Genomic DNA, 12,749 nt, shown 5'->3' on the forward strand with positions numbered 1-12,749 from the left:
CTGAACCAAGCTGATATGAAGGGGCCGCAAGTTCAAGCAGCTACAGGGTGAAGGGGAACTGTACTGAGGAATGTACTGAGGAAGTCATAAATGTAGTAAAAATTCTTTTAAAATACCAGAAAACCACTAAAGTTCTCATCCTGGAGCAGCTGAACATTTCCTGTTCCTCGTTTCACAAGGCTGAAGTCAGCGCGTTATCTGCATTTTCCACACCACCTTAAAGAGAGCCGAAGTTACATAAACACTGTGCAAGTGTCTGAATAAGGTTGCAAGGTCTCTTAAGGTGGAATAGGAACTATAGCCAGGTGGATAATGTGCGGCAAAAGATGTTAAACATCTAAATAGTAGATGCTATTACAAAGAGGCTGCTGTTAGCTTCAACCCAGAGCCTAAATCAACACAGCAGGAGCAAGAGTGGTAAGCCTCCTCCACCGCTCAAATGTCCAGCTACTCTTATAGCCAACTATTTTTTGATAAGTAGATCCCAATGAGGAATATACAGTTTTTTCTCCTCAGTGAACGACGTGCCAACATGTTTGTTTGGACCTTCCCTTTGTGGAACTCGTTCTGGGCGTTAGTGATCTCCTGTTGATGCTATATTTGCAACTTGTGTGCTAATAGAGTCCACAGCTGAGAGCATATCATGCGTAGGACATGTGCATGGGAGTGAATATGAATATTAATGCGATATACAATATTATTCTACTGCAATTCAGAACCTAAACCAAAAGAAAATCTAACGTTTCTAGAAATATTTTACATCAACCAAACACACACACCGCACCACGTTGCCCAAGACAAGATACTACACATTCCATGATAACAAGAGACTCCCAGCCATTTGAGAAGTGTTGGGTTTTGTGAACATACTCCAACGTAAACAGGCATTAGTACTTCTTTCAGCAAAATTTGAGCTTTCGGTTTGAGGTCATATGGCATTAACCGCCCTGCCGCTCTCGTTTAGCAAGGCCAGATGTTGACACACATTCAATATGACCCATAACACCATTTAAAAGTTAGACAGCATATTTTCTTACAATTAAAACCAATGTTTCTACATTGCTGGTAACAAATCTTGGTGCTATTCTATATCTAAAAAGCATTACATAAAAAAAAAGAAAAGAAAAAAAAAAAGTCACGTTCTTATTTGAACCTTTCAGTTCGATAACAATCGAAGGCTGGGCACATTAACCTTTCCAGACAGCTTCGTAATGCACCACTGTGAATCGTTTTTGTAATATTACGTGCAGAGACTGAATGATCGGTCGACTATGTATCAGAATCGGCTGATATTCAGCAATGAGCTGATAATTTAGTGGATCCTGAGAGCTAGTCAGATCATATCCATATTTCAGATCCATATTTTACGAGCTGCTGCAGTGCTGCACAAAGCCCCTTAGTCACAGGACCCTGCAGTTCCTCAATCAACCATGGCCACCCATTAAAGTCAATGGGTGTGGACACTCACCGTGTGGACAGAATGATTTTATTTATTTATTTATTTTACTGTTTCTTCTTAATCACATACTAATGTGCCTCTAGAGAGTACATCCGTTTAGCCCTGTACAGTGAGTACTAGCAGAGATAGCAAACCACACTAAAGACACTGAGCTACTCTAATTTATAGAGTTTGACAGCCCCGCCCTCTGAAAGACGATCAGCATTTGGTGCCAAAAACACTGATCGGCCTGACCATCTCTGGTTGCATGCATTGCAGGCCATGCAATACAGGTCTGTATTGCCTCATGCACGCTGTAGTGAGAAAGTCCACCAACAGAGCTGCAGCAACTCTCTAACGGATCATACAATCAGATCAGCTTTCAGGATCGGACAAGTTAGATACCAATACGCAGCCGATCGGCCCTTTAATCTCTATTTCAAAGTGTTGTATTTTGGCTTGTTGGTGCCAATTTCAGGCCTTAACCAAGAATCTAACAAATAGCCTTCCTTCCTCTGCCTTCCTGGACTGTGAGAACTGACTCCTTATCAAGACAATTATCAAAGCAAAAGTCATACCTTCCTTTGTGTTAAGTTCAAAGATTGAATAAACACATTGGATCCAAGCTTAGACTGACAAGTGGATGATAATAACACAACCTATTCAGCTTCACAACATTATTTGTATCAACTTTGAAAATGCAGCATGGCATGGCTGGTACAACGGCAGCACAGCAGGACACTGGCACACTGGCGACGCACAACACAAAGGCTCAGAATTGGATTAGGCTTCACATAGCAGATACCGATCCATTAAATGAGCCTAAACCGGCTTTGATCGTGATCCTTCAGATTGAATTAGGTCATCCCTAATGGCCAGTTTCCATCCAGAAGCATTTAACCATCTACCCCAGATCAAACCAGGGTTTCTCTCATATGTGGCCCAGTAGAGCCAACTGTAAAGTTTTACAGGCTGCCCTCAAGCTGATGAACTAGAGTGGAGTCATCTGTGTAGTCTACAAAACATTTGTCAGAGTAACCACACAAAGGAGTGCTACCTATAGCCAAAGGCACTCCTGAAGCCCGATCATTTGCAACCCCTGCAACAATCACTTCCTTTTGATGAAGTCACCTTGCCAACCAGATGGCCCCACAGACTGGCTTGCTGATCACATTTCCAGCCTGGCAAAAGTGGGAGATCATTACGACCACATAATGGTAACATCCAAAACTACGTATATATTAGGCTTGGGCAGAATAACACCACATAAAATGTTGACAGCCTCTCAAAATGAGGACGGTATTTCTAAATTACAACACACCTGATGTGTCAGATTTCTGGCAGTGTCTAGATCTAGTACATGGCCAAATAGGCTCATTTCCCCATGTGCATTTAAGAGAGCACAGGGTGAGGGTACTGTGGGTGTTCGCCGATTAGTGAGGTCACACCCTGAATGCAAGCCCATCGTAGTTGCAAGTTTGGCAACGCTGAGTTTGACTGAAAGGCAGAGCAAGGAAACCATGAGGGGAACCAAAGTGCCTGAACGGTGGAATATACCCCTAAGATTATTTACTCAACTCTGTGCTCTCCGGTTTGAGGCTTTACCTGCTAAACAGGTGTGATTTGAGCCCGAGTTAGCTGGAAAACGGTCTGTGCTTTGTGGTTTAGCCTGCTAGCTAACTTCTCCAAGCCTAGACAGCCAGCTAGGAGTCCAAACACAGCTAGGAGTCTTTCTGTTCCTCCAAACCCCAGCTCAGCAGATAGTGCTCTGGGCTTTCTGATAGTCAGTGGAGCTGTGGCAGAGCTAGTTAAGCAAGGTCTAGCTTAGCGAGTGGTGACCGATCCAAAACGATCATTCTCGTCTAAATGTTTGTAAGTAGGCTTTTATCAAATGAACTGAATTTGTCCTGAGGTGAGCAAACTGTTATCCTGCTAACTAAACTAATGCTAATCAGCAATATATAGTTAAAATGTGCATTTCAACATCTGTGAGCAGGGTAAAGGTTTAAGTGAACATCCAGTCCAGCTGATTTAACAGCTTACAATCAAATGACATCTGTAAGCACGTGTTAAGATGAATGCTATTCATCCGTTTTGACACTTACCACGACTTATCAGCAGAGAAGGAGAAAGCTGTGGCTTAGAATGTGGCGAAAATGCTTGCACTGACAGGAAGGGAATTTTAACTGACACACAAAATAAACATAAATCAACCATAGTCCCTGGCTTTAGCGTACAACAAACAGTTCGGCAAGAATCTCTCAGTACAAAGCCAGTAAAAAGCTTAAACAGCAGAGCATGTAGGCAATAAGACTGGAACTGACAAATGGCCGTCCAGCATAGTGTGCAAAAAATAAATAAATAAATAAATAATAATAAAAAAGCTTATATAAATCCTGTGTGAACTGACATGTTGGTAAATATTCTGTGGAAATTCTGTGAAAAAGGAGTCTAAGGTTTTTCCCAAGTAGAGAGGTGCTGGAGTTGGAATTTAATTGTCATGAACGTGGCGAATTGAAAAAAAGTGAAACCTGTAACTTGTGTAGCACAAAGCAGGTGTGTTTTACAAGTCAGTACAAAGGCAATATGAGAAACCTCAAGCTTTAGATGATGCAACATTCAACCCCATAACATTTTCCAAAGGTCTTCTATCAAAATTGATTTCTTATTCTTTGTGAATATTAACAATCACAGACATCCATGGTAAAAATTACACCGTCCCAAATTCCCATGCAAAACTGATCCCATCCAAAAGAAAGTAATAATACACACACATCGCATTGGACACACTTCAATCAACAGGTAGGGATTAAAAAAAAAAAAAAAAAAAAATACAATAAAAAGCCTACCATGTCAATGATTCAGCATCTCACTAAACGTTAACAAGCGAGACATATTAAATTTAGATTTTTCTAGAGATGCAAGACTTAATAAAGTCGACTCACCAAAAACCAGTAATCAATCTGCAATTTTTTTAAGATCACAGAACAACAGAGTAGAAAGCAGGAGAGCAAGACTGTCCCAGAAAGTCTCAGTTATGGGCAAGTGCCAAGCAACATAGGGACCCCAGGCAAGGACAAAAAATAAACAAGCATGATCACAAGACCCCAACAGAAATAGCCTCCCATCTCAATGTAGATGCACAATTCAAAGCAAGGACACTGATACCAAGCCAGCATATTGGAAAGTTGCAAAGGACAGACCTTCCAACTTACAGTACCTGACCTAACAAGTCAAGATTTTACTGCTAGAGCTGCCCAGTGAACTGTAAGTGCTACCTTAGAAGGGGAAGGGTCTAGAACTTTACTTTACTACATCACATTGCTGTCCTAGGTCAACACTGGCTATACAATAACAAAATCTGTAAGATTTGTAAGACATAAAGGTTCAGTAAGAGAGTCACAGAAAACGTTTTTATGACTAAAGGTCACAAACTAACCTACAAACACCAGAGATACACCAATCATGAATTTTCAGATTCCAGTTTCTTTACAGCCAAGTTGGCCAATGGACAATTTTGGGCACTCAATTCATGTGGAATGAATTAACACAGAAAACACTGCCACAATTTTTGCCCTTTTGTTGTAAAATTGTTGTGAAAAAGATAATTCTTTGCTCTTTAACTATAAAAATATATATAATTTAAAATGTATATAAACAATGAACAGAATGACAGATGCATTTAACACGTCCTTGCAATACAGTCCTTGCTCACCAATCAGGATATAAAATTACAGCAGTTCGGCCAAAGCAAAAAATAATTGGCTGATGCCAATCCTTCGACATTAAACTATAACTATGTGCAATGCCAAGCGTTGGCTGAAGTGGCATAAATCACACCACCACTGGAGAAGTGAAAATGCGTGGTGAATCACACTTCACCATCTGCCAGTCTGACAGATGAATCAGATTTTTGGCAGATGCCAGGAGAACACTTCCTGGACGACTGCAAGAGACAACTGTAACGTGTTTAGTAAAGTAAAGCAGGAACAAGGATTTCTGTGCCCAAAGCAAGATTGCAAAAAGTTTGGAGTGGAAGAACCAGACTGTCCTGCACAGAGCACTTACTGTCACCAATACTCATGTGACTCCTCACAGCCATGTTCCAAAAGAGTGGAGGCTGTTGCATACTCCTGACCAGGTCACAATTACTCTTAAAAGTAAAGGTGCTACAAAGGGTTGTTTGAGTGATGCCATAAAGAACCACTTTTGGTTTCTTAAATAATTGTTTAAAAATTAAAAGTGTAAAACGTGAAGAGTGTTTCAACTGTGAGAAAACTTCTACATCAACCTCATTAAAAAAAATGGGTCTTCACATATGCATCATCTCTTTTAGTTAAACGGTTCTTTAGTGGTTCTTCCATGGCACTGCTTTAAAAATAAAAAATAAAAAAAACCTCTGCAGCACTATTTCTACAGAAATTTGAGCAAAGCCAAGCACACACTATTTTTAACAATTTGCCACTATGACAAACTTTCACAATCGGAAGCGAATTTCAAAGTTGGGAGGTCAATCGAAACTAGCCAAGTGCTGATGATCTAATGGCCAGACGTGTTCGGATTTGAAGAATTCAATGCAAGCAGCACCTACGCAACATCCAAAAAGCATACAGTCTAACAAAATCTCATTATACACATTAATAACTTATCAATGGCAACACAATAATAAATAATAATAAATAAATATACAATTTTACATAGTTTAAAAGTCATTTAAGTACTTTAACAGAAGTAGGTTTATTTCTATACAGATCATTTAAATGTTCTACTTTGATAAAGCACATTCAATTTCAATAATAAATAAAGTAATTATTTTGTTTTGTCAGTAAAAACACGCAATCAAATCCACCACAAAAACCTCGGACATGTCAGACACATAGTCTAGAGTCCAACACATGCTGGACAAAGAAGTGTGCATAAGCACACAAGTTATTTTACAATTCTGACTGCAGTTTTACTGAGGTTTTAACATTTATTTACCATGCTTTTTCTGCAGGGGATGGGACAAACATATGAAGAGTAGCCAGACATTTTGAACCTTGAAAATATTAATATATTTTAATACATTTTTTAATACGTATATTAAAAATAGAAAAACACACTTTAAAAGACAAACTTTAACTATAAATGTGGCCAGGTCAAGGAAGGGGGTGGATGCTACTGGAGTAAAAGTAGTTACTAGAGTTTCGCAAATAAATAAATAAATAAATAAATAAATAAATAATAATTTTTATAATTAATATAAAATTAAATCATTTAAAAATAAATCACAGAACCGACCAGACTTAGAATGTGCCTTGGCAGTTTACACAAGTCTAAATAAGATGCCCAAATGGCTTTAGTGCAACCTCCCAGAGCCAGAATGATTAGAAATGTATATTTTTATTTACATTTAATTTATTTATTTATTTTTAAGTCATTCTTTACATCACTTATATATAATAAAATAAAATAAAAAGGTGAGCCAGGTTGCAGGCCAGACTATAATCACACACACACATATTGCATACACCCTTAACCGATCACTACCAGTAACCCTAATCAATAAGCTAATAAATTAACTTTCTTCTCACCATGCTTAAAGGACTGTATTTCAATGCCTTCGTCTCCAGTGCAGCTTTCGTAAACAAATTATAATAAAGAGCAAAAAGCAAAGTGAGCACACGTTTTCACATGCTAGAGGTTATTACATGCCCGACTAGAATGTAGTATCAGTTTCACTCATGCATACAAACCCTGGGTACAAGTTCATTCAAAAATCTACAGCAATCAAGGTAGTACTGCGCCCATCGCTTGTATCACCATCACCGCATACTTTGAATATTTTCAAAATGCAAACATCCAGAAACGTCAGAGATTTTCTCTGTTTTTTTCATGGCCAGTATCAGGGATTCTAGTAGTACGTCAACACAAAGCTAACAGCAATGTACATTAACATGTTATGTCTGTTCTAGATCAAATACAATCATTCAGAGCTTTATATTAAGCTTCTAAAACAGACATTTTACCTTGTCTGTTACAGTGCAACAAGATAAACCTGGAACTTTACAGCTATTGGGGTAATTTTGTTGTGTGCCTTGTTGTGTCACAGTTTACCTATATTGTGGACAGTGATGTACCGATAGCAATACTGTATTGGTATCGACACAAACACTGGCACTTACCATAAAGCTTACTGACGCCACTTTTTTTTTTTTTTTTTTAATAAACGTGTAACATTTGTTTGCATAATTTGTTATGAATCCAAACATTTTAACAAATAGTAAAAGCCAGTTACAAAGTTATTACCATTAAACATTAGACATTTAGCACTTTGTTACCATGTGGTGGGTTATTTTTTTGGTTCTGAAGCACTGTGTTTCCAAATTAGCATGTTTTACTGCTCTGAAATGTGAAGTTTAAACACTATTTAAAAAGCTGTTTGGTGAAGCTTAGCAAAATTTCTGCATTCTGAATCTTTTCAAACGTGCAGTTTCTCAACAAGTAAATGCTTTTCTTTCAAAATTATTATATTTTATTTGGGATAAGATACAAAAAATACAACCAATAAAAAGTGGAACACTAAATATCAACATTTACAACCATTTATTAAGTAATTAAGTCGAGTTCGGGTATCAGTTTCGGTACTCAGTCTCAGAAATGAGAGGGTGGTTATAGGTGCATCCCTAATTGTGGATATCGTTCACCTCCACTCGCCCCAAACCAACGAGAGCGCTACTTTTAACTTTAACTACATCAACATAGATACATCTGACCAATTTAATCATAATTTTCTGTTTAGTTGTTCGATCTTACCTTTTTGTTGACAACCAAAAGTTGTCAACAATAGAATAATAGTAGTAGGACTGAGGATATCGTGGACAATGTCAGTGCCTCTGAAAGCGCAATAAACTACTGGCTATAAAGAATATTTAATGAAAAAATCAAAGTCCAGCATTTGTTTTTCATGGCAATAAGCCACAAAGAGTAACATAGCTGAGGCTTTAGAGGACAGGATCCATCACAGCTTAAGTTCAAAGCTGAGCATCACTGGACTGTCCTAACTACAGATAATCAAGAACGCTAGTGATGACCACACACAAGCTTAAACTGACGGCTGTTTAATCCCCTTGCTTAATCAGCTCAATAGATCAGAGGCTTGAGTCAAACTTCAAATCAGGGGTGTAAAAAAACAGAAGCTTAGATGACTTTATTGCATGTGACACGATCCAAAACAATACTGTATATAAAATACATGACCTTGTCTGGAGCGCATGCAGCTATGCAACCAGTTCATCTGGTTGGCAATGCGGGCCATCGAAAGGGAGAATGGCATTCCTGGTGGTGCAACACCCATCAGGATGGGCGTGCATGAGTCAGGTCACAACCTGCTATCTGAAGAGCACAACCTCTGACACTCAACGCCCACGGCAGTGATGTCCGAGTTCAGGGGCTTTACGCATCCCTCCTTTTCTGTGGTTTCCTGTGAGGTCTCAACTCAAGGGCAAGCCTTTTACTTCCATCCAGCAGGTTTTCATCCGAGAACACATAACTGTCTTCGCAAGTCTAAACAAGGTGCCACATGCACACACACGACTACATGCAACACAGCTTCACTGTAGCTTCCTTGGCAGCAGCACTGTCCCAGTGATTCAACACACATGGGATGGGCTTTATGAAGGGTTTTGAAGGATTTACCTACCTACAAATTTAAAGCCTACATTCCCACTAGCCAAGTCCTCACTGTAAACATCACTCTGGACGGTGGCTGATTTTAAAGTGTGAAAAAAGACATTTTCAAATAACTTTGCCTGGTTATAGGGTTCTCCTAAACATCTGTAGATGGTTCTTTATTGACTGTTTTTAAGAAAACGGTTCTGTATAATCCCCGAAAGTTTTCACCCTTATTACAAATCAAAAAACAATTTTTTTGTACTATATAGAATCATTTTTTGCTTAGCGTGTATAATGAATTCAACGTATTTCCAGATATTGAGCCACTATAATCCCTACTTCACATCTACAAATGCAAAAATCAATATTCACAGGATAGAGAAAAGCTTTCAATGGAAGCCAATGTATAAGACTTCATCCCAATTGGTCAACACTGGAGATTTTGGCTCACTGTAAAGAACAACTGCCAGATTCATAAAAGCGCCCACAATTTGGTGAACCCCAACAGTGGGTTCACACTTAGATATTCTAGTGATATTCTGAGCAAATTTTAATTAAAGAAAACTCACTGCCACTGTTGTTGTCCCATCAACTAATGAAACTGAAGGTAAGAGGTGGGACTGCAAGTTCTGGTGTGGGTTGCACTGGCCACTCGGGCCAAAGCCAAAGAATTGAGTGACCAAAATCAACAGATTTAAATATAAAAACATATATAATTTATCTTCTCAGCATTGCCAATAACAATACTGCCTTTTTTAATATCACAGCCACTGAAACATGCTGTGAGGAAATGCTTAGAGCTGTAGAAAGAAGCCGATCTTTGGTATGAACTTGTCGTTGGTGATGCGTTGTACTTTTGTAAAAATTCAACTGGTCTAATCGGTAATAGGGGCCACTCAGGCCACAGACTGGGCATTTGTAGGAGCCCAAATGTGACATGCTATGGGCCGGTGGACCACACAATAACCAAAAAGTCTACCCCTGACTGACATCTGTGCTCTCCAGTGTTTCTCCACGATCCACATGGTCATGTGTTTACGGTCTCTCAAGGCTGTAGCGCGCTCTTTAACTCAAAAACTAGTTTTTACAAATCAACTTCATATAAGCTGTAATTCACGTTTCCCCAAGCACACAGCCATTCAAGATTTACCGACTTCCTTCCTTCCTTCTAGTGAAACTTGTGAAACACATACTGTCCAAAAGCCTCCCCATCTACATTCTCTTCCTATCTCTCGGGCTAATCTCTCTCTCTCTCTCTCTCTCTCTCTCCCTCACTCGTTCGTTCGTTCGTTCTCCCTTTCCCCCGATATACACACACAGTGGTATGCAGTGCTTCTCTGCAGCTAAAAACAGCCAGGCTTGGAGGAGGTGATGAATGTGGTGAGGAGCCAGATCTGACACCGGAGAGCAGAAAGCTCCCACACGATGACAGAAACTGAGCCAGGGCCCTGACATCATCACTGTCACTGTTAAAGCAACAGGGTTTCCCTTTAGAAGCAGCTCACGGTGACTTGCCAAACAACAGCTCGACGGGCCAGCGCTGGCTCCGCCGGACGACTTCCAATCGATTTGCTTGAGTCCTAATTGTTAAAGAAGTCGACGGGGGGAAAAGTCAATTTTGGCGGCCTACATCCATAGTCACACCCTAAGCTTTGAGGTTTTACATACGAGACCCGGAGACAACAACTCTCCCGCTGCGGTAAACAAGTGCAATCAAGTGCATTCATCATCAGACATCACTTGTCTGCCAACGCCATGTTTTATTTAGAAGCGAAGGAGTGAATGAACGCCTCTGCTTTCCTCACTCCGCGACTGGGAGCAGACAGCCAGTGGGAGGAGGCAAACCACAGCAGTGCAAGTGCTTTGACCTTTGAGACAAATAAACAAATTGTGTCCTCAATCCGGCTGACTGACCTTTGATTATTCAAAAACACCCACAGGTGGAAGCAGCACCTGACTCATTTTCAAATGGAGTGCTATTATTTTAATAGGGACGCGATTGAAGAGGCGGCTTTGCGAAGAACAATGCAGGCGTAGGGCTTTCAAAGCCAAAGCCAATGGAGAAAGGATAAGCAGTGGACTCTCTTGGAGCTCCAAACCCAAGAAAAGTCAAAGCTTCCATCTAGTCCGTGCTCCAACACACCGAATCACTTCCCAGTTACGCAACCTTCTGATCTGCGTCACTTTAAAGCAAATAAACGTCTTTCCGAAGTCTGCAATTCATTACTCTCCCCGGGACCTGCTAATCCTTGGTCGGATCTCCACCGATCTGAAACGCAGCAGCAAATTATGGACCGGAGATGAAGACTCGACTCGAGCCGTTCGACAGGAACCGCCATCCTCAAATGAACGATTAAGTGAATTTCCACCAAACAAATCCCCTGAAGAAGACAAGCCAAGCAGACCTCTCTCTCCACAGACATTCACCTGTTAAACGAGGCCAAAATCACACAAGGCGTCAAATCAGAAACATCTGGCTTGAGAGGTGCTTCCTCTCATGGCCAAATGTAGATAGATAGATGATGCAAGATGTTAAGCCCATTTCTGACCAGTGTGGAGTTTCCTATTCCCTCGTTAAATCCATAGAGGTCCTAAAATTCCTAAAGACACTGCTGAACTCAAGCAACAATGGAGGCACATCAGACAAATACATCATAATAATAACAATAATAATAAATAAAAACACTCCCAGCTGTTATTTCTCAGATATCTAAACTAGCTAACAGCCCCCCACAGCTCACCTTCAGCGCATACTTGGCGAGGGTCTTCTTATGAAAGACCTCCAGCACCTTCCCGTTGATGCCCAAGCCGAGCACCTGGCTGGTGACCTTGTAGTCGTCAGTTATGGCGTTTTTCTTAATCTGGAGCGAGGGTTTCTGGTGAAACTGTAGAAACTGAGCCGGGTTCTGCTGCTGCTGCTGCTGCTGCTGTTGCTGCTGGTTGGGAAACACCGGCTGATTCTGGGAGTTGGACATCGTGGCCGGAGAGAGGCGCGAGGAGGCGACGCTCCTTCCCTCTTCGCTGTGGCTGAGGAGCTAGCTAACAGGCTAACACGGCTTCCTAAAGTTTCCGTTCCACCCAACAGCAGGAAAACAAAACAAAAAAAAGACAAGGCCCGAGTAGAAGACCCACTTTCTCCACACATTCACTGTACCCGGCTAAAAAAAAAGGCAGGAAAGCGACTCCTTCCTCCGGCGCAGGCAACTTGTTTCTCGGTAGGTGTCTCGTTAGCTAGCCGGCTAGCTCATATCCATTTCGAGAGTGAAACCGCCGATTCCCGCCTGAGGAGAAGCGAAAAAACTAACACTACCACGCGTTTTAGAGGCCGGTGGCTTCCAGCTCCCGTTGGATATTCATAATATTAGTGGAACGGCATTAAAACGCGCACTATGTTGTTAGAAAAGACGACAATGGCGCACGGAGGCAGCAGCGCTCGCTCTGCCCTTTCGCTACTTTCCACCAGCGCTTCTCCGCCTCGACCGTTTCTCCCGCATGACGTCACGCCGCTTCTTAAAGGAGAAGCGAGAAAACGGAGAAAACTGCCCCGAATTAATAACTAAAATTACATACGTGGGGGAAACGCTGGACATATGAAGTTATACGCCGCTACACTTTCGTTTATTAAAAAAAAAAAAAAAAAAAAAAATTATATATTTTT

General features: G+C 40.7%; 1 protein-coding gene across 1 annotated transcript in view; it reads right to left on the minus strand.

Moving 5' to 3' along the window:
- The window catches only part of mapkapk2a (MAPK activated protein kinase 2a), a 47,170-nt gene extending 34,625 nt beyond the window's left edge, over nt 1-12,545 (minus strand). The window contains exon 1 of the mRNA XM_072665734.1: nt 11,833-12,545. Within this exon, the coding sequence (XP_072521835.1) occupies nt 11,833-12,066 (234 nt within the window). The 5' untranslated portion in view covers nt 12,067-12,545. The remainder of the gene's footprint in view (nt 1-11,832) is intronic.
- Between the last annotated feature and the right edge of the window lie 204 nt (nt 12,546-12,749).

Source organism: Salminus brasiliensis, chromosome 21 (assembly GCF_030463535.1).
Source record: "Salminus brasiliensis chromosome 21, fSalBra1.hap2, whole genome shotgun sequence".
In the NCBI taxonomy this organism is placed as follows: Eukaryota; Metazoa; Chordata; class Actinopteri; order Characiformes; family Bryconidae; genus Salminus; species Salminus brasiliensis.